At 35.1% G+C, this 22,471-nt stretch overlaps 1 protein-coding gene across 1 annotated transcript; it reads left to right on the top strand.

Annotated features, from left to right (window-relative positions):
- Window positions 1-20,538: 20,538 nt before the first annotated feature.
- LOC132270055 (uncharacterized) lies at window positions 20,539-21,075 on the top strand. Its single transcript, XM_059771267.1, has one exon. It carries the CDS (start codon window positions 20,539-20,541, stop codon window positions 21,073-21,075), a length of 537 nt encoding a protein of 178 aa, XP_059627250.1.
- The last annotated feature ends 1,396 nt before the right edge of the window (window positions 21,076-22,471 follow it).

Genomic DNA, 22,471 nt, shown 5'->3' with positions numbered 1-22,471 from the left:
TACAATTTTTATTTAAAAATTACTCCTACTTAACTTGATATGAGCTCAACAAAATATAAAAACACTATTTACGTTTTTAGTTCAAGAAATAGTGATTTAATTGTGCAGATAATTGATGTGTAAGAAGGTCAATAAAATAGAAAGTCTGAAAGAAATATGAAGTTACAACTAGTATTGATATGCAACAAAATTAAAAAATTTGAAGAACTCCAAAAGGTTATGGTTGAAAAAAAGAAATTGATATATTAATCTCCTAACGTGTCTCAAGCCCACTGGGCCTTAGCCCATGTCGGAACTCTCCATGACAGTTTCTCTCAAGTCGCGTGTGTGTATCACTATGTGTGCAATATATATATATTATTATTAAAAATACACAGAGTTTCAATACGTTAGTTATACATTTTTAATAATATAATTTTAACTTTTTTATTCTATTTCTTTCTAATTCTTTCCTAAATATAAATTTACTTTTTCTTTTTTTTAAAAAAAGTCTATTATTTTTATCTTATGATAATAATTTAGGATTTTCAACACAAATCATACCGTCATTTGTACTCTCTGTTGTTGTTGTTGTTTTTTTTTTTTTTTTTTTTTTAATGCTCTTTTCAATTCAAACATTTATTTTAACAGTGTAAAAATGTGTATCTACTTACTGTGTTGATTATATCTCATAAAATCATACTTGGATAAGTTTTCTATTATTGTTTTATTATATTAAAAATTATTATTATAAAATGTTTAATAAATTAAATCATAATTATTGTTTATTAATGAATTAAACTTTAAATTTCAAAAGTTATTTTATAATTTGTAACAAATTAGATTTTACAAACACTCTTGCAGAAAAAAAGATGCTTTGATTTTACAAAAACATGAAAAAGTTTCGGACATCAACAATATGCACCTATATTTTACGCTATTAAAAATCTTTATAAATATACATTGTATGACTATAAATAATAAAGCTTAATATGAATGAAAAAATTGAAGAAATCAGGGACATGTCTATTCTGAATGTAAGCCTTTTTAATAAAAATTGTGCTACAATAATGGCCCATATATAAAGTTGCCTTCTTTATTGGGATTATTACAAAAAAAAAAAAATGGAGTTTTGGAGGTTAAAGGCCAAAATAATGGAGTCAAATTCAAAATTTTCAAATTAATGGAGTTTTATCAAAGTCTGACCTGAACATAAAAATTTATTGTACATTATCTTTTAATTCCCAAACTGTCCATCCTATTGTTATTATGAAATTATGCTACTACCCTTCACCAACTTTACTAATTGACTTGTCATTTCTTTCTCTAACAATTATACATCTATGTATCTCACCATTGATTTTCATTACACATGGCCTTTTCTTTTTAATTTTCATTACTTTTTTTTTTCTTTTTTTTTTTTCTCCTAAATGTGTGGTCTTTATTCAACAAATAAAAGTATATGAAAAAAATCCTAGAAATAGGAGCAGATGAACATAAATAGGAATAATAATAATAATAAAAGAGTAATAAAATTAGCAATACAAACTAGGGGTGCAACTTAGGCTGGCGAACCCATCTTAGCCCAAATCCAACTCGAAAATTTTGAAACTTGGGTTTTTAAATTCACAAATTGGGTCCAATTCGGGTTGGGTTTTCTCCAAGCCCAGCCATGTTCGGGTTGGGCTTGGGCTCGACTCGAATACAACCCAACCCAAAATTTTAAAAGCTTCCTTCTTTTTTTTTTTTTTAAATACCTTCCAAATCTTTGATATATATGTATCTTGTATATATATGTACGGTGTGTGTTAGTATATATGTGTGTGTGTGTATGTGTGTGTGTGTGTGATTACAGATAGGAGAGAAAACTCAATTGGAGAGGATAAAGAGAGAAATAGGTTCTGGCGAGCGGTCACCTTTTGGAGATGAAGGCTGCCGCCAAGGGCAACCTTTTTGGTCTCTGCTGGCAACCATGGTGGTCGCTGATGGCGACTTTGTGTCACTGTCCATGACACATACTAGGTCGCGCTTCGATGACATGGTTGATCGGAAAAGGAGATATGACGTAGCGGGTAGCTGCTATTTGCAACCGGAACGCTGCACTGGATAATCAACTATGCTGCCAGAGAAGAAGGATAATAGGTCGTCGTACGTTAATGTAAGGAAGGGACCCTTTAGGTCGCGGTTCCGGTAGCGTCTTGCTGTTGTAATTGTAGCGAGGTGGTCGTTGCTTCTTAATCCCCCCTCCCCCCCTTTCTCTCATTTTCCTTTGTTCAACGTCTTTTGGTTGGTCTCCAGCCGGCTGCTTGTGTATATTTATTGTTTGAGAGTTTTCTGAATAATTTAAAAACAAAAATTTATTTAATAACAAATAAAAAGAATCTTATAATTTATATGTTATAGGCAGTGTAATAGGCACACACACACATATATAGTGAGAGAAATAGAGATCAAAGAGTAACATATATTTTCATTTATTTTCAATGCTTCTTATGGTAGTTCGCAGATCAACAGTAGATACATGCTATTTATATGCTTCAAAATGAAGCTTCCAATATAAGCCATAAGTGTGATCTTGCTCCCCAAGCCAAAGGTGTCCTCATGGATGACATATTCCATTGTGGACCCCGTATAGTTATATATATATATATATATATATATATATATATATATATAACACTCCCCCTTGGGGTCCATTGCACTACACTAAGAATATGTCTTGTTAAAACCTTACTAAGGAAAACCTAGTGGGACAAAACCCTAGTGAAGGAAAAAGAGTACAGTATACTTGTGAATCTGAAAATGGTATTGCATAGGTTAAAACTGCCTCATTAAAACCTTACCAGGAAAACCCAGTGGGATAAAACTTGGATGAAGGAAAAAGAGTATAGTATGCCAATACCCCTTCGATCAATTGTTCCCCCTCATTGTTGCATTAGTTCAACCCTGAAGATCTTTTAGTTGACGCATTCCAATGTTGTGCACCAGCTTCTTGAATGTTGTAGTTGGAAGCGTTTTAGTGAATAGATCTGCTAGATTTTCACATGAACGTATCTTCTGAATATCAATATCATCCTTTTTCTGGCGTTCACGTGCATAAAATTTTTTTGGTGAGATGTGCTTAGTCCTGTCACTTTTAATATACCCTTCTTTCATCTATGTAATGCATGCCGCATTATCTTCATATAATACTGTTGGGCTATCTTTTGTTAATGAGAGACCACATGTTGTTCGAATATGTTGGATCAATGATCTCAACCAAATGCATTCCCTGTTTGCCTTATGAATTACGAGTATCTCAAAATGATTTGAAGAAGTTGCAATCATTGTCTGTTTTCATAGATCGCCATGATATAGCAGTGCTGCCACGGGTAAACACATATCTTGTTTGTGAATAAGCTTTATGTGGGTCAGAGAGATAGCCGGCATCTGCATATCCAATTAATTGAAAATTTGGTATTTTTGAATAAAACAATCCCATATCAATTGTACTACGAAGATATTGCAATATGTATTTGATTCCATTTCAATGTTTGTGGGCTAGTGCAGAACTGTATCTTGCTAATAAATTGACTGGAAAAATTATGTCAGATCTTGTGCAATTTGTAAGATACAAAAGAACACCAATCGCACTAAGATAGGGCATTACAGGACCAAGGAGTTCTTCATCATCCTCTCGAGGACGAAAAAGATCTTTCTTGATATCAATTGATTGGACAACCATTGGAGAGCTCAATGGATGAGTTTTATCCATATAAAAACGTTTCAGAACCTTTTCTGTATATGTTGATTGATGGATGAGAATACTACTCGAAAAATGTTCAACCTGCAACCCAAGGCATAATTTTGTTTTTCCGAGATTTTTCATTTTGAATTCTTTTTTTAAATAAGTGGCCGTCTTTTCGATCTCGTCCAATGTTCCCACAAGATTCAAATCATCAACATATACTGCAACAATAACAAAACCAATTCTAATTTGTTAATAAAAATGCATGGACAAAGATGATTGTTCACATATCCTTCTTTGCGTAAGTAATCGCTAAGGCAATTCTACCACATTCGTCCAGATTGCTTCAATCCATATAAGGATCGTTGTAATTTTATCAAATACATACTACGTGGTTTGTTTCAGGCATTTTAAATCCTTCTGGGATTTTCATATAAATATCACTATTTAGTGATCTATATAAATATGCTATAACTACGTCCATTAGATACATATACAATCTTTCTGTGACTACCAAATGTATTATGAATCTAAATGTGGGTGCATCGATCACAGTGGAATATGTTTCCTCATAATCAATATCAGGTCTCTGTGAGAAACCTTGAGCTACCAGTCAAGCTTTGTATCTCATGATTTTATTTTTCTCATTACGCTTTCGTACAAATACCCATTTGTACCCAACATGATTAACACCCTCAGGTGTTTGCACTACAGATTCAAATACTTCACGTTTAGCTAATGAATTTAGCTCTGATTGTATCGCTTCTTTCCATTTTGGCTAATCATTTTTTCGTTGACACTTTTCGATATTTTGAGGTTTTGGATCTTCATTATCAATATCCAGAGTAACAACATATGAGAATATGTTGTCGACAATAATTTCATTTCTATTCCATCTCATTCCATAATTTAGTGAGATCTCATCATTTTCAGGTACCTTTGTCTCATCAAGGGCATGTGCCTCATCAAGGGCCATATCATCATCAGTTGCCTTTGTCTCATCAATATTTATTATTTCATCATTTTTAGGTACTTGGGCCTCATCAAGAGCATCTGCCTTATCAAAGGCTATAATCCCAGATTGATCAATAATATATGTTACTTTTTTTGTGGCCTCTTCAGGAGTGTCAATTTTTCTTTGTGATTTTCTCTTATGAGGAGCAGTATCTTTTGCACCGGCTGGTCTGCCATGCAGACGTGTTTTAGATGCATTTGCTGCATTACTGACAGAAGGTCCCTCAAGGACAGCAATTCGTGCTGGAATATTTGCAGCTGGTATATGTGATTTTATTATTTTTTTTGTATCAATAAATACATCAGGTAATTGATTTGCAACATTTTGCAAGTGAATGATCCTTTGAACTTTGCTTTCACATTGATTTGTGCGAGGATCAAAGTGAGACAATTCCATGGTATTCTAAGTAATATCACGTTGCTGCTGTACCTTTTCTCCCCCTAATGGTGGGAAAATAGCCTGATCAAAATGACAGTCAGCAAATTATGCTTTAAAGACATCACTTGTCAGGGGTTCAATATATCTAATAATAGATGGAGAATTAAAACCAACATAAATTCCAAGTCTACGCTGATGACCCATTTTAGTGCGTTGGGGTGGTGCAAGTGGAACATATACAGCACAACCAAAAACTCGTATGTGAGAGATATTTGGTTGTTGACTAAAAATAAGTTGTAATGGTAAGTACTTATGATAAACAGTTGGTGGTATACGAATTAATGATGCAGCATATAATATGGCACATCCCCAAGCAGAAACAGGTAATTTTGTTCGCATAAGTAAAGAACGACCAATTAACTAAAGTCTTTTAATAAAAGATTCGGCCATACCATTTTGAATATGAGTGTGTGCAATAGGATGTTCAACATTAATTACAACTGACATGCATTAGTTATCAAATGCTTGAGAAGAAAATTCAGCGGTATTATCAAGACGAATTGTCTTAATTGGATAATTAGGAAAGTGTGCCCATAATTTGATGATTTGAGTAAGAAATCTAGCAAATGCAACATTACGAATAGAAAGCAGACAAACATGTGATCATCGTGTTGAGACATCAATTAAGATCATAAAATGGTGAAATGGTCCATAGGGGTGGATGAATTGGCCCACATATATCTCCGTGAATTCGTTATAAAAATTGGGGAGATTCAACAATAACTTTTGAAGGGGATGGTCTAATAATCAACTTATTTTGTGAGCAGGCAGTGCATAGATGATTTTTTTTTATCCTTTAATGAGTGTCTATGTGAATTTTCAATAATTCGACGTATCATTGTTCTCCCTGGGTGACTAAGTAAATCATGCCAGAGCATAAAAAGTTTTAGGTCACAAGATTTTTTATGCATCACAACATTTGACTCAATTGTCCTAATGGTTGTATAGTATAACTCAGAAGAAAAAACAGGGAGTTTTTCTAATATCAGCTTCTTGCATGAGGTAATGAAAGTAATGTAAAGATATTCCACATTTCTTTCATTTGCAGTCTCAATATGATACCCATTACGACACAAGTCTTTAAAACTCAACAGATTTCTCCAAGATCTTGTAGAATATAAGACATCATTGATTTGTAATCTTGTTCCACATGGTAAAATGAAGTTGGCTCGTCCAGAGCCATCAATCAAGTCGGTGGGACCTGATATTGTACTTACACAAGCGTCTGTCAAAGTTAGGTGAGAAAAATATTTTTGATCTTGAACGATTGTGTGTGTCCTTCCACTATCTGCAAGACATATATCTTCACCATTTATTTTGGAACCAGTCAGATCCATTCCTATTCATGCAAATTTCTTTATTAGAAAATAAACATTTATAACAGAAAGAAATTTTAATACAAACTAGAAAATAAAAACTTTAATACAAGGAAAATAAAAACTTATTGAAGATAACATAGTAGAAAGAACATGAAATGAAAATAGGATTAATTGGTGTGGATATTTTCATCACCAATCAGGTAGTCTATCTTTCCATCACGGTCCTCAAAAAAATTTGATACATCCAGATTTTTGATGTCGACTGGCTCATCATGATCAATGAAATTCATTTATTTTCGTTTCCCTTTTCTTTCATTGAGACTTGATAAAGTTCAGTCAGATGCTTAGGTGTACAACAAATGTTTTGTCAATGCCCTGTCATTCCACACCGATAACAAGTACTATCATGTGCCTTGGGAGGTTGAGCCACATCTTTCCCTTTTACTTGTTTCATTTCATTATAATCTCTCCTTTGGGGATATGGGATGGATCTCTGATTGCGAAATTTTGAGAATTGATATCATTCACGGTAATAGGAGTGATTTCTATCACGACCATTTTCATTATTGTGGTAGTTATTTTTACCATGCCTGTATTCATTATTATAGCCATTTCTACCACCACGATCATGTTTATTACCACGTCCACGTCGACGGGATAAGGCAACTTATGTTTCGGGGATCGGTATCGATCCAGTTGGATGAGACTGGTGGTTTCTTAACAAAAGCTTGTTATTTTGCTCTGCCATAAGTAAACTTGATATCAACTATGAATCTTTCTTAAATCTACGCTCTCGATATTATTGTTGTAAGAGTACATTCGAGGCGTGAAAAGTGGTGAATGTTTTTTCCAACAAAAGTTCATCAGTTATGGTATCACCATACAATTTCAGTGTAGAACTGATTTTAAATTGGGCAGAATTGTATTCAGCTACAATTTTAAAATCTTGTAACCGCAATTGCTACCAATCAGCCCGAGCCTTTGGGAGGATAACTGTTTTTTTATGATCATATATTTTTTTCAAATTTTTCCACAAACTCAGTGGATCTCTTTCAGTGAGGTATTCAGTTTTTAGCTCCTCACTAATATGGTGCCGAAGGAAAATCATGGCCTCCGCTTTATCTTGTAATGATGCATCTTTATCTTATTTAATCGTGTTTCCGAGGCCCATGGCATCTAAATGGATTTGAGCGTCCAGAATCCAAGATAAATAATTTTTGCTAGAAATGTCCAAGGCCACGAATTCCAGCTTTGTCAAGTTTGACATTTTCAAAATAAATAGATGTGACAAGAAGATAAAAATACAATTTAGCATAGCATATAAATAAATAAAATGGCATTAGTGAAACATTAACATAATATGAACTATTTAAACAACAAATGTGGTAAAACCAGCCATAGTGAATAAATTATTAAACAATAAAGGTGGTAAAACCGGCCATAAATTATTAAATAATAAAGGAAAATCGATCATAATTAGTAGATAATAGGGGCGGTAGAACCGACCATAGTTAGTAGATAATAAAGGCGGTAGAACCGACCATAGTTAGTAGATCATTAAATAATAAAGGCGGTAGAACCGACCATCATTAAATAATAAAGGCGGTAAAACCGACCATAGTTAGTAGATCATTAAATAATAAAGGCGGTAGAACCGACCATAGTGTGAGCACATATATCACTTAAGTGAACAAATTTATTCCATGAATAATAATCAATAATTAAAATTTTCTTACCATTTGGAGTCAGAAATACAATTTTCTTCGATAAAGTAAATAAACCCAACAATCTATCGAAACTAATATCACAAAAGAGATATATAGTTGAGGGAGAGAAAGCTTCTTCTTCAAATTTCAGATGGCTAAAGCTCGTACTGATAACGTGTCATAATTTATATGTTATATGCAGTGTAATAGCACACACACACACACATATATATATATAGTGAGAGAAATAGAGATTAAAGAGTAATATATATTCTCATTTATTTTCAGTGCTTCTTATGGTAGTTCGCAGATCAGCAGTATATACATGTTATTTATAGGCTTGAAAATGAAGCTTCCAATATAAGTCATAAGTGTGATCTTGCTCCCCAAGCCAAAGGTATCCATTGTGGACCCCATATAGTTATATATATATAACAAAGAAAAAGTTTTTTATTTTTATATTTACAATAAAATAAGGTCAATTTTATTTTTTTTGTATTAATAAAAATAAAATTAGAGTTTGGAAGTACATAAAAATTAATAACCCTTTCAAAAAATAAAAAAAGAATATTAATGAATTAAAAATTGAACAATGCTTGCCTTAAACCACATAAGAAGGAACGTCCTTATGAGATGGTCCAATAAAATATCAACATGTGTTTAAATTTTAAAAGAAAAAAACAAATGATGACTACAGGCAATAAAAACTTCAAGAAGTATCCATAGGCTATTTAATCGGCTCCTCCTAAGACAGGAAAGCCACTGGCATACGAACTCCATAGTATCGTTCCAAATACTAACTCGATGTCATGGATCTGGAGTTGAACCCATTACCGGAGTCGTAAAATGACACCACCAAAAATGAACATGAGCGATACATTAGCCCACCACCACCATTGTCCATAAAGGACGACATTGATGCAGAGGAGTACGGACTCGAAGGCTATCAGCGATGGAATGGTGAACTACTTGTCCTGAGATGAAGATGTTGCCATTGATCAATTCAACTCACAACTCACATGGTCCGATTCACTAAAGCGAAAAACATTGTTTAATTTTAGATTCAAAACACAGAAGTAATATATGCCGCTACGTGAGAGAAAAAGAGGGAACGATCAGTTTTTATTCCCTGTAGTCATCATTTTCTTTTCTTTTTTTAAAAAAACTTTAACACATGTTGATATTTTATTGGGCCATCTCATCATAAGAAGGAGGTTCCTTCTTATGAGGCCTAAGGCAAGCATTGTTCTTAAAATTTTCTCTAAATAATAGATAGTTCAAACCGGAAAAAGAAACAAATAAATTTACATATTTCTGCGTAATAAGAAGACGACGAAAAAAAAAAAAGAAAAAAAAAAGGTTGAACGGGTCAACCCATCTGGCCCAAAAAACAATCGGGTTCGGGTTACTAACAGAGCTCATCTTTGTTTGACATCAGGCCAGCCTAACCTAACCCAACTTCAGATTGAGGTTGGTTTGGGCCTGTCCAACTTGCAGCCCTACCCTAATACAAACTTTAACGAAATCATCAAACTGCAATGACTTATAATCAGCACATCGACACACAACAATAATATATTTTCATAATAAAATAGGAACTCTGCTAACAATACAAAGTTTGATCAAAGGTAATGAAATCAACAAACTGTCATCAAATCAACAAACTGTAATGAATCAGATTTTTCTCTTCTTCGGCTATGTCAATGGGCAACAATAAGAATTCCTAAAAGTGATAAAGAGAGATGAAGAGAAAGAAAGTGCAGGTCAATTAGTAAAGTTTGTGAATGGGTAGTTAGTCATTTTGCAATAACAATTGGATGAACAATTTGGGAATCAAAAGATAATGTACAGGACGACTTTGATAAAATTCCGTTAATTTAAATTTTTTTTATTTTGACTCTATTATTTTGGCCCTTAACATTCAAAACTCTATTTTTTTATTTTAAATAATGCATTCTTTATTTGGATACAGTGACTAATATAATTGAATTAGAGTTGGGGTTTCTGACTTGGAATATATATATATATATATATATATATATATATATATATATATAATCATACAATTGTATATTTTTAGGTGATAGAAGTGATCAAATTGAATGATATGCCATAAGATCATTTTTTTTGAGGAAGCGCAAAATTGTCACTCGTGCAAGGAAAATTGCATAAAATTCTCCCGTTTTGTAGTAAAACTCTTCTTTTAAATTATTATTATTATTATTAGTCAAAAAAAACTTCCTCCAACTAATAGGGGATTACTCTTACTAAATTATATTATAAATTAGGATAATACCGGTGAGAACTAAGTATTTTCTTATAATTTATATTAAAATTATATATGATTAGACGAATGGTATAAAATTTTCGTTAACTTGAAAGGGCTATTTTTAACAGTTAGTCAAACTGTCAAAAAAATATTACAATTCTATTGCAAAACGCCGCAAGTACGTAAAAAGAGATTTAATGCAATTTGCCTTATTATGTACGTAGTACGCGTAAAGAAAACATAAGGGGTGCATGAAAAGGTGTAGTTAAGCATTACTACCTTTCCTTGCTTGTTTTATGTTCTTGTTAAATTGCTGCAAAATGAAAATAGACATGAATTTTTTTTTTTTTTTTTTTCATAATATTCAGAAGAACAAAACAATTCATTAAGGTTTTTGTATTTGTAGTCGATAAAGCGAATGGCTCATGAAATGTAAATGACATGATTTATTAAGCATCTGAAATGTAAATGACATGGTTTATTTATGATGTTAACCATCATACCTTTATGAATATAAAAAAGAAAAACATACCATTAGAATGATCATTAACATTATATGAAATACTTTTCTATTCTTTCATTTCCTAAACTCTTATTGATATAAGCACCCAGGATAAATAACGGATAATGAACTATTTGAGAAACAGAATATTGAAAAGGTTAAATAATCAACAAAATAATGAAATAAAATATGGAAATATGTAAGATAATAATAAACAACAGAACATGAATAACTTTGAAAGAACTTTTGATTAAAACATGGAACTTACAACTTTGATCTTTGAATACTACACTTTTGTTCTGAGCCGAGTTCCTTAGATGAAGTGAAACTAAAAACTTAAACTTAAAAATTACAATTTGAATTGAGAACTTTTGAAATGGAAACTAAGAACTAAACTTGAAATGAGCCCCGCTTCAATGTCTTGAGGAGCCGTTATTTATAGGGCCTCGAAGGAGCCTTGGGGAGCTTTGGATTCCTTGGTGATAAGGATGCAGCAGGAGGCCATGTGCAAAGCCTGAAAGGCTGATTTGAGGTGATGTCTTCTGAATGATGCTAGAGGCCATGTGTAAAGCCTGAAAGGCTGAATTGAGGTGATGGCCATTGACTTGCCTTGGATTCCTTTTTTGAAATGCTTGTCTGTCATGAGCACCGAAAGGTGCTAAAAGCCTGAAAATGGAGAAATGTTGAATAAAATTTTAAACTGTAGATTTTGCCTCATTTCTTCTTCTTTTTTTTTTTTTTTTTTTTTTTTTGAAATGAATGATTTTTGAGAATATTGTTTACTGGAGCTGTTGGGTAAAAGTACCAAAACAGTCATCTTCATTGGGTTGGGCCAGATCTGTTTGGGAACCATGGAAAGAACCTGAGCCTTCACTTCTGTTGAAGCCCATTTTTGAGAAGGCTATGGGATTGACTTGGGCTAAAGCTTACATGAGGAAGGCTTCATACTCATCTTGGGATTTTGCTGAAGAAAGCTTTACTTGGGCCTGGCTTTTGGATAGGAGGAAAGCCGAAGACTCTCCTAAGCCAGAACATGATATTGCAGGGTGCTTTGAGAACCATTCTGAAATTGCTTCTGGAATAACATCTTTGATAGAGAATTGGTCCCACCATTTGACTTTGAAAATCCTTCCTAGAAGAGGAAGATTAGAAAGGGTTTTGAGGATTTGGAATTGCCATAGAACTATCCATGACAATGCAAAATTTGTAAAAAATAAGAATGATTTGGGAAATTCGGAAAGCTCAAGAGGAGCTTGGAATTTTTAATTGAAAATTGAAAATCCCTTGGACACCGTTTCAGGAATAATTTCTTGGCAGGGACTGAACATATGCCACCAGTCAATGAACCATCTGGGACATTTAGATTGAAATTCTTTTGGAAAAGGATAAGACAGGAATGGCTATAATCCTGATTTTGGAAATAAAAGGTATTGTACCAGGCATCCTGATAGTCCCAGTAATTGAAAGTTTGAGGGTTGCGAGGCTGAGAAAATTGCCTCGGAGCATTGATGTTTTTACCCCAGGCTGCCGGAGTAAGGACTTTTTGAATGGTATATGTGGTGTGAGAAATGAAAGACTCATCACCTGGTTTTGAATGAGTTCGAATTTTGATGGAATCAGTGTCCACTAAAATAAACTCATAAAAATTTTGTGTTTTTCGAAAATCTGATGTTGGATAATAAAAACCTTTGACAAAATGATTTTGAGAAAGTAAAATTGAGTTTTGGTTAAAAAGTTCTTTTTCAACCACACAAATGGTTGATGAATTTGGTTTTTGAAAATAAAGAGATTTTTTGAAAGTGGGATTGTTGACCACCACTTGCTGTGAAACAGATCTTGAGGAAATTTGTTTATTTGATGCTGAAGAAATTGCAGCATAAGTTTTTTGAAGGGGATGGAAAACTGGTTGTTGGGATTGTAAGTATGTTTGGATGGGGTCATAATGAATTGGGGACATGTTTATGACATGTTGGGGAATTGTGGTTAGGACTGAAAACTGTTTTGTAATTAATGGAGATGGACTAGCACACAAAGCTTCTTCATCTTCCTCGACTTTATTATACCAGGTTTTTTTTGAAGGGGTTTGAGAAAAGGATGATTGTGCATATGCATCTTTTGTTTTGTGGGGTTTTGTGCTTGCAACTGAGGCTCTTCTACCTGTCTTGGGAGGCATGGTAACCGCCCTTAAGCTCCTGCTTTTCCCTGCAAAAATTCCCTGGTGAGAAAATCAGGAAGAGAATTGTTTTCTCCTTTTATATATTCAATATCAAAGTCAAATACAGAAAGAATAGCTTGCCATCGGGTAAAAATTTGTTTTGAGGGTATGTTATGAACATCTTTCTTTAAAACAGTTTTTGCAGATTGATAATTAACACGAACTAAAAATTTTTGATTTAGTAAATCACTTTGAAATTTTGAAATGCATAAAACTATAGATAAAATTTCCTTTTTGACTGTAGAGTAATTTTGTTGTGCTTGGTTCCATGTGCCGAAGGCGAACTGAACTAGTTGTTCCTTGTCACCTATTTTTTGTTTTAGGATACCTCCATATCCTAATTCAGAGGCATCAGTTTCCACAATTTTGTAGGCTTCTGGATCAGCAATAGATAGGCAAGGAAGGTTTTTTGCTTTGCTTTTAAAGATTCTGACATTTTTTGTATACTCATCGGACCATGGGGGAGGGGACTTTTTTAATCTTTGGCGTAGTGGAGCACAAAGAAGATAAAGATCCTTGAAAAACTCAGAAAGATAATTTAGGCACCCTAAAAATTTTTGAAGCTGGGTTTTGTCTTTAATTTCATTAGGGAATTTATCAGCAAATTGGATGGATCTGTTGATTGGGATGACAGTTCCTTGGTGGATCTGAAAACCTAAGAACCTAATCTTGGTCTGAAACAAGGTTAACTTTGATAAAGAAAAGACTAATCCATTATGCTTGATGGTTTGAGCAAATGTATTGAGTGTTTCCAATGAGCATCTATAGAAGAAGAAAATATTAGAATATCATCAATATAAACAATTAAAAAATTCGTAAGATGAATAAATATATCATTTATAATTTTTTGGAATTCTGAAGGGGCATTTTTTAATCCGAAAGGCATCACATTCCATTCGTAATGGCCAAAAGGAACCGTGAAAGCTGTTTTGTATCTATCTTTTTCAGCAATTTGGATTTGCCAGAATCCTGACTTGAGATCAAACTTTGAAAAAATAGTTGCATGAACGAGACGTTGGATTAGGTCCTTTTTATTGGGCAGGGGATACCTGATCCACTGAAGAACTTCATTGAGGGGCTTGTAATTGATAACTAATCTGGGAACACCTCTTTTTATTTCAGCATTCTTTTGGACATAGAAAGAGGCACAGCTCCATGGGGAACGGCTTTTTCGGATGAGGGATTTGTTCAATAATTCATGTACTTCTTTCATACAGTAATCAAGAAGTTCTTGACTCATTTGGCTAGGACGGGCTTTGGTAGGGATATCCTTTTCATTGAAAGATTTTTCATAAGGTAATTCAACAATGTGTTGTCTTCTGTGCCAAAAAGCGTTTGGGAGATCAGAGCAAACCTGACTTTCAAGTCTTAATTTGAACCTTTGAATAGAGTCTTAGAGACTTTTTTTGACTGAGTTGTTCATCAATTTGTTTGAAGATTAGTTATTGTTTGAGAAAGTCTAAATGCTTTATTTTGCTCTCAATCCTGTTGACAGCAGGGACCTGAGTAACATAGGAATCCTTAATGGTATTGAGATCCTTGGTGTCTATAGGATGAGCAAAAGGAAAGCAAATTTCTTGTCCAACTAGACTTGTTGAAATGCCTTGGCTATCAACTTTGAACGGGTAAAGAAAATAAATAAATGGAGTTCCCAAAATAAAAGGGGTATTGAGGTCTTTAACAAGGATGAAAGGTGTTTTAATACAAAGACCCTGATTACAAACATGGGCTTTGGTTAACTTGTGCTGAACAGTGAGTCGTGAACCATTAGCACCTTGAAGTCGTTCTTTGGTTTTCTCAAAGTATTTCGTAGGGACAAGTCCTTCATTGATACAATTGAGATCAGCACCGGAGTCAATGAGAGCCACTGTATGAATGGTATAGTCTTTGTTGATGACAATTTTTAGATTAACATGCCATTTCTGAAATGTTATCTGGGTCAGAAGGTTGATGTAAGTCTCATTGTCCTTGGGGGGATTTTCAGAAACTTGTTGTTCAAGTTTTGCAGAGGACTTAGGTAGTAAGGCATCTATCTGGGATTGTTGAAAAAGAATTTGGCTTCGGAGGGTAAGAATATCATGAGCAGTGGAATCTTTCAAAGCCTTGCCCTCTTGCTTTAGGAGTGAAATCTGTTGCTTGGTTTGTTTGATTTCTTTATAGAGATCTTGAATTGTAATTGGCATCTAGGGTTGTGTACCAAATCTTTCAAAGATATTAGTAAGGTTGTAAGTATTTGGTATAACAACGGGAGCTTTGTCGTTCCTTTGGCCAATACTGTTGGTGAATTTAATCAAGCATTCCTTGCGCTGATCAAGATCTTCTATTTTGTCAATGAGTTCCAACATGAATTCTTGATCCTTAGTAATCATACAGATGCATTTGGTTTTGATAGGTTGGTCATCCAAAGATGGGTTGGAAGAATCAGAATCATAATATGTATCAGCATGATAGTCATCTTCTTGAATGCCATTGATATCATGTTCGGATTCTTCATCTGAAGAGTTTAAAAGAATTTGCATCAGTTGGCTCCTGACGATTTCAGGGAGATCGAGCTCATTGATCTTCTGTTTGGCTCTGCAATCGCGTTTGTAGTGACCCATCTTGCCACGCTTGAAGCATTTTATATCTGCTTTTGAGGTGGTAGGTTTCTTTTGAAAATGTTTTGGAGGAGGGGTATTTTTCTGTCTATTTTTCTCAGAGGAGAGATATTTATCTGCAAAGGAGGGTTTGTTCTTGTTATACCGTGACCTATTTTAGTATCTCTTGGGAAAAGGCTTTCGATAGTGGGTGTGACTTTTCGTTTGGAAGGAGGGGTTAGGTTTTCGAAGCCGAATTGTTGGCAAAAAGTTCCTAATTCCTTTCTGCTAGTGGCATTCTCATGCTTGATTTGCTGTTGGAGTTTGAAATCAGTTCAGAGAGCAATTCCTTCAGCTGTGATGGTACTGATGATGTCACCATAGGTGAGGGAGTTATAAGGAATATGGCCATTGTGTTTTGATCTGAAATGCTTGCAAATTCTCTCAGCAAAAAGATTAGGGAGTCCAGCAATGAACTTTTCTTTCCAAAAGGCTTGGTTACAATCAGTCCTGGTAAGGACCTTTGAGAGGAAGACATCCTTGTACCATCTGAAATCCTGAAGTTTGCGACATCGAAGGTTGGCTAGAATTTCTGAGGTCTTGTCTCTAACAATTGAGAGGTCACCGAAGAATTGTTTGGCAATAGAGAAAATAAAAGTAGCAACTACATCTTCTATATCTGCACCTTCTTCTGTTTTGATAATTGTTCCTTCAAGAGTTGTTTTGACAGAGTTAAGAATGGCTTGTCGTTTATCTAGAGTGAGGATGTTGTCCCACCATCCTTTGAGTTGGCCTGTGAATCCTCCTACTAGGAGTTGTGCTATAGCATGATCAGAAGAGTCATTCTTGGTTTTCTAAGCAGTGCTGACCATTGTCATTTCTTGAAGTGTATTGAGAATGTGATACTCAGTTTTGCCATCTATGTTCCATTCATAAATGGTATCACCATGATAAGCAGCTTGGGAAAACTGGCCTCGTTCTTTGATCTGGAGGTCAGGGAAAGTTGGCCTGGGATAGTAGTTTTGAGAAGAACTTGGTTTTAAAGTATTGACGTGTTGGTTATGGAAGACCTCAGTAATTTCATCAATTTCAGTATCGGTACCAATTTCTTGGTCAAGAGTATTGATGGCTCTAAGAAGTCTTTCAGGCTTATCAGGAATCGTAGTTGTGGAGGTCATAAGGGATTCGATACGCTTAATCCTGTCCTGTGCTTCTTCAATGGCACTACGTTTTGATAGTTGTTTAGACAAGTGTAAGGGGATTTCATGGGGTATGAAAAGGGGAGCATTATCAGATTGAATGGGGATAATTTGTTTTTTCTGAAGCAAGGTTTCCACACGAGAAAGCTGATCGCCAAGTGTCTGGAGGTGTTGGTTTATGTAGTTATTTTGTTCCATGATGCTTCGGACATCACGGGTCGTGGATGTGGTATTGTTGTTGGCGACTGCCTTTGTCTTGAAAGGAGAAGCAGTAAGTGTGACTGTTCCTGACGCCTTTGTCTTGAATTCGATTGCCTCGGCTGGGGGATGGATGGCTTCAAGAGCCTCACCACGTGATGTTTGCCAGGTAATGGTGGATTTGGTTGTGACATTTAAGGATTTGATTGTGGAGAAAGGAAAATCAATATTGTTGTCGAGACAATAATTTTCAAACCATGTGAAGAAAGGGGCTGAGAACTTGTGTTGTATGCAGAAAGCATACCACTCTTCTCTAATAAGGATGGTTTTTTGAGCAGAAAAGGTTTGGAAATACCATTGTCTTTTGGAATCATTGATCGCAGAGTAGAAATCTTTGTGTAAGAAGTCTTTATCGATCTCATAAACCTTTCCTATCATGTAGAGCTGATAAACCTGATGATCAGGATTTTCAAATTGAGAACCATTTGGGGATGGAGGGGAATCTTGATGATCTTCGTTTAGGGGAGGGTTTTGCAGACCTTTGTTTTGAGAACTAATTTGGGTAGGTAAAGGAGTGCTGCAAAGAGGATGGATGTCTTCTTCCTCAGTTTGTATGCTAACATTGTCCTGGTAAACTGGGTTAGCAACTTCTTTGTTTTTGACACCAACGAGGTTTGGATACCTTGTAGGCGTTCCTGAAAATGATTTTCAGGAAGGGGCTTTTGAATAGTTTGTATGAGTAGTATGAGAAAAAGAGGATCTAGGTCTTTCTATTTCTTGGATAGAAAGTCTATTGGGCCTGTTAGAATTAAATCTAACCTTTACCGTGCCATCAGAAAATTGAGATATTTTTTCCAACCTTTTATTCTCGATCTTTGAAGGAGGAGCTGCATGCTCGAGAGTCCACTCTCCCGGAAAGGTGACTTCATTCCAAGTGATGGTTTTTAGAACATAAGTTTGTGAATTTTCGTCACTAGCATGAAGAAGAAGGGTTTCTCCTTTGGGAGACTCACGAAGAGCATGGGGGCTGACTTGGGTTGTATAGACTTTGTAGTGGATTCTATAGACAACATTGAAGGGTATGGCTCCATCCATCATTTTATAACCACTACTTAAGACATTGAGGGTTAAAGTATGAAGGATTGTTGGATCATCGAGAGCTACTGAATAATTTGGAAAACAATTGAAGTATTGTGGGCCATCAAAAAGACTAGTTTGGCAAACTCCTAATAAAGAGGTTTCAAAATCGAGATGCCTACAATCCCTTAGAGTAAACATGATAGCAGTGTTAAGTCCCCTTGAGGTAAGAGGTTTAACTGCAACTTGGACAAGCCCTATATGTAGGAATTTGTACTTCTTTTTGTGTTCTACTATGGCTCTTTTTTGCAAAAGTTGGATGACTTCAAAAGGGTTTTTGAGAGAAATAGTTTGTTCAACAGTTTTGATGGAGTATCCTATTTTGAGGTTGAAAGTCGAAGATTTGTAAATATCCCTAATGATAAAATTTTAAAATAAATTTGTTGATGTATGGGAGGAAACTAAATCTAAAATATATTTTAAAATTTTACCAACTCTAACATCTTCTTCACAGTGGTGATCTTCCATTTCACTATTCACTGAAAAAACTGAAAACTCGTTAGGTAGAGATTGAAAATTGGCTCGTTAAGTAGACATTGGAAGTTAAGTAGAGATTGAAAGTTTGTCTGATTTGTTTTTAAGAGAATTTTACCATTATGACTAATTTTCACTAATTTGAGATTGCTAAATTTTATTAATTCAATCTGTTGACTTTTACACCCATACTCAATCCAATTATAATGTAATTCTACCAATTGCCACTGTTTCATTCAAAAATTATCTTCACTAAACACATAATTTATTTTAATACATAATTAGTTAGAGAAAATTATAATTTATCAAATGAATCAATTAATGTTTACTGACCCTGGAAGGGTTGTAATCAGAGCACCTTCAGGAGCTGCTTCAATAACACCAAAACACAAAAGCATGAAAAGCACTGATACATTGTAAAAGATTGACTTTGCCATAGCCATGGCCTAACAAAGTCCCTTTTCTTAATGAATGCCAAACGAAGTCTTTAGGATTCTTCTTATACCCAAAAAAAAAGGAACTACAATAACTATGTTGTTTAAGAGAGTTTTAATAAATTAAACTGGTAAAGACAATGAACGGAGGAATTAACAAGAAAAGAGTTTTGATAAACCGACAGCTGGGAAGGACAGAGGATAGAGGAACAAGAAAAGAAAGAAGGCATTCCTTTGCCGCCCTATCAGTTTTATAGCCGCCGGTTCAAAAAATTGGCAAAAGAAACGGATAGAAAAGTTTGAGCATGAATATTTTTAACAGACCACCACAAGTATCTTTGACGGTTGTCCTTTATTCATCTCCATTGATATGTGAATGCAATGTATAGACAAATTAAGAAAAGGTTATGTGCTTTCAGGGTTCATATTTGCACATACACTTTTGGAATCACTTTGAAAAACAACAAACAAAAACAAAAAACAAAAAAACAAAAAGAACAATCCAAGTTCAATTGGTGATGCAGGCATTTATCTTATGCTGAAGGCATCTCCTAATCATATCTATTCTTTTCAGCATAATCATTAACTGGGCAGGCATGTTCATCCTCCCAAAGAGTGTAATCACTGAACTAAATGTCATTTTCAGAAATTTCTTGTGGACATCGCCAGAAATGAAGCATACAGGAACTAATGTTGCTTGGGGAAGCATTTGCAAAGCTAGAACAGAGGGTGGGCTTGAATTACCAAACATTGAAACATTCAACAGAGTTGGAATCTAAAAACAAACAGTTCTCTAAGAATATAGGTGCAATGGGTTGGAACTTACCTTGTCAACAATGCAGAGCTGGAGAAGGATACTGCAACTCAGAAGCTGTGCCTTTTCCAATTATCAAACACATGGTGGGTGATGGCAGGGACACCCAATTCTTTCATTTCAGACTCCATCTGGCATTTCCCAAACACCATATCAAACCACATCCCTGAATCCTTCCAACCCTTTCTCTGGAGACAAAATCATTTGGATTCCTTCCCATTCTGGGAAGTTTTCCATGAAACAACATACCATGCTTTCTGTTTTGAACCCCCTTCTTCTCCCTCAGTGGAATGGCATCACCTTGTTTGGAGTCCCATCAACATACCTAACCACAAATTCACTCTTTGGATGCCCATTCAAATCCCCAATCCGTGCCCTCTCTGCCATTTGAGCTCTGAAAGTCACTTTCGTCTCTTTTTCTCCTGTGTACTTTGTTCGCCCTTTCTGGATTTCCTCCCAAGGTAAATGTTGGTTTCATTAAATATGTCTCTTGAGTCTTTCTCCAACATGGGGTTTCAGATACAAGAAATTGATAGATGTGGGATTTATTGACAGATAATAGTGACAGAATCTGGATTAAATGGTGCAAGGTTTACCTCATCAAAGGTAGGAACTTGTGGTCTTTGGACATCCCTTACTCTTGTTCATGGAGTTGGAGGAAACTCCTACAGCTGAGACATCCTACTTGGTTCATTATCAAGCACCAGATTTGCAATGGTTCATCTACAAACTTTTGGTTTGATAATTGGCTTCCTGGGGGCCCTCTAAGCCTTAGATTTCCATCACAATTACTCTTTAATGCAGGATATGACACTGCAACTACAGTTAGCTGCTTCATATCTAACAATTATTGGTCCTTTCCACTGTCTTTGTCTTCAGTGACTTCGGAACTGCTTCCCCTGCCAGCCCCATCCAGCAATGAGAATGATAAATTGCTATGGTCCATAGCACCTTCAGGAAAATTCAGTCTCAAGCACACTTCGGCCTACTTCTCTCCTTCTTCTCCTCAGGTTCCATGGTACAACCTTGTATGGTGGTCTCCTGCAATCCCAAGAATGAAATTTAACCTCTAGTTGGCAGTGCAAGAACGACTCCAACTCATGACAGTAGATCCATGGCTCATCATCACAACTCCCGTCCCCTTTGCAAGGCTAGCACTGAATCTCATTCACATTTGTTCTTCTCTTGTTCTTTCACCGCCCCTATTTGGAGCTTCTTCAAGGTAAAATGTTTCATCCACGCCGCTATTCTCCCCTGGGTGGACTAAAATCTCAGTCTTCAGCACTCAATGGTCCTCATCGACCCCTCTGAACCTGCTGCGAAAGCTATGCTTCTCTGCCTTGGTTTATCATATTTGGAAAGAAAGAAATGCCCGCATCTTCCGAAGAACCAATTCATCCCAAAATGCAATTCTATCAAGGGTTTGCAACAGTGTTACTTCCATACTCAGTTTAGGATTCTTCGAAACTCTGCTGCTACTCAAGGTATTCTCCTCGAGACTTGAATGTCATCATAAGTTGAATTTTTTATATAATGACATGTGTCAGTGAAATATATTTATGATCTATATTAAACCACATCAATTAATTTAATAAAATTAAAAAAACTACCATTTTTAGATAAAAAAAACTTTACGAAGACGTAAACATCTCTCTCCTATAAGATCTCTCCTCTTGTCCCCAAAAAAGATTGCTCCCTCACTCCCTTTTTGAAATAATAGTATTGGCTTGGATGAAAAGGTGATTTGATTAAAAAGACTTGAATAATAGGTTTTTAATTTAATAATATACAATGTCTGATTAGATGAATTTTGTAAAATCTAAGTTTTGAGCATAATTTGCTATGATATCAGTAGAAAATAGGTAAAGGAGCTAGATGCATTTTTGTATTAAGGTATTTTAAAGCTTTTCTATCTTAAAACAGTACAGTTTTCTAACTTTTATTAAATTAGCTGAAGTGATTTAACATAAGCCATAAATGTATCTTAAATGACACATGTCATTTAGTAGAAAATTCAACTTATGATAACTTAGAGGATCTAAGTCCATTCTCCATGACTGGGATTTGCCTCCGTCCTGCTGTTGCCCTCCGCCAAGGCCACCGGATTAAGCTCCAAGCCTAGGGCTTGTTTGCCGTTACTGACTACGCTGCCGGATTGTTTGCAAAATTGACTGTTATCTCTGTCTTTTTTGTTGAATTATGGTTTGGGCATGGGCCTTGGAATTTTGTTTGGATTGGGATTGGCTGTTGTTTGCCTTGCTGGGTAGTTGTTTTGCCTTGTTTCCCTACTTGTGGGCTGGGTTTGGCCTAAGGCCTCTTTTATGTTGTACACTTCTTTTATTTTATAATATAGCTTAAAAAAAAAAATGATAGATGGTCAGTACATTGACACATGGTAGACCAGTAAAATGCAGCCTATCCAATTGAGAAAATGTGATAGAAAAAATTTCAATATTAGCTTTAGATTAA

Source organism: Cornus florida, unplaced genomic scaffold (genome assembly GCF_030987335.1).
Source record: "Cornus florida cultivar Cherokee Brave unplaced genomic scaffold, ASM3098733v1 CherokeeBrave_3.0.0_Hap2_Chr08, whole genome shotgun sequence".
NCBI lineage: Eukaryota > Viridiplantae > Streptophyta > Magnoliopsida > Cornales > Cornaceae > Cornus > Cornus florida.
Note: the sequence above shows the minus strand (reverse complement) of the source record. Positions and strands in the feature narration are given on the sequence as shown.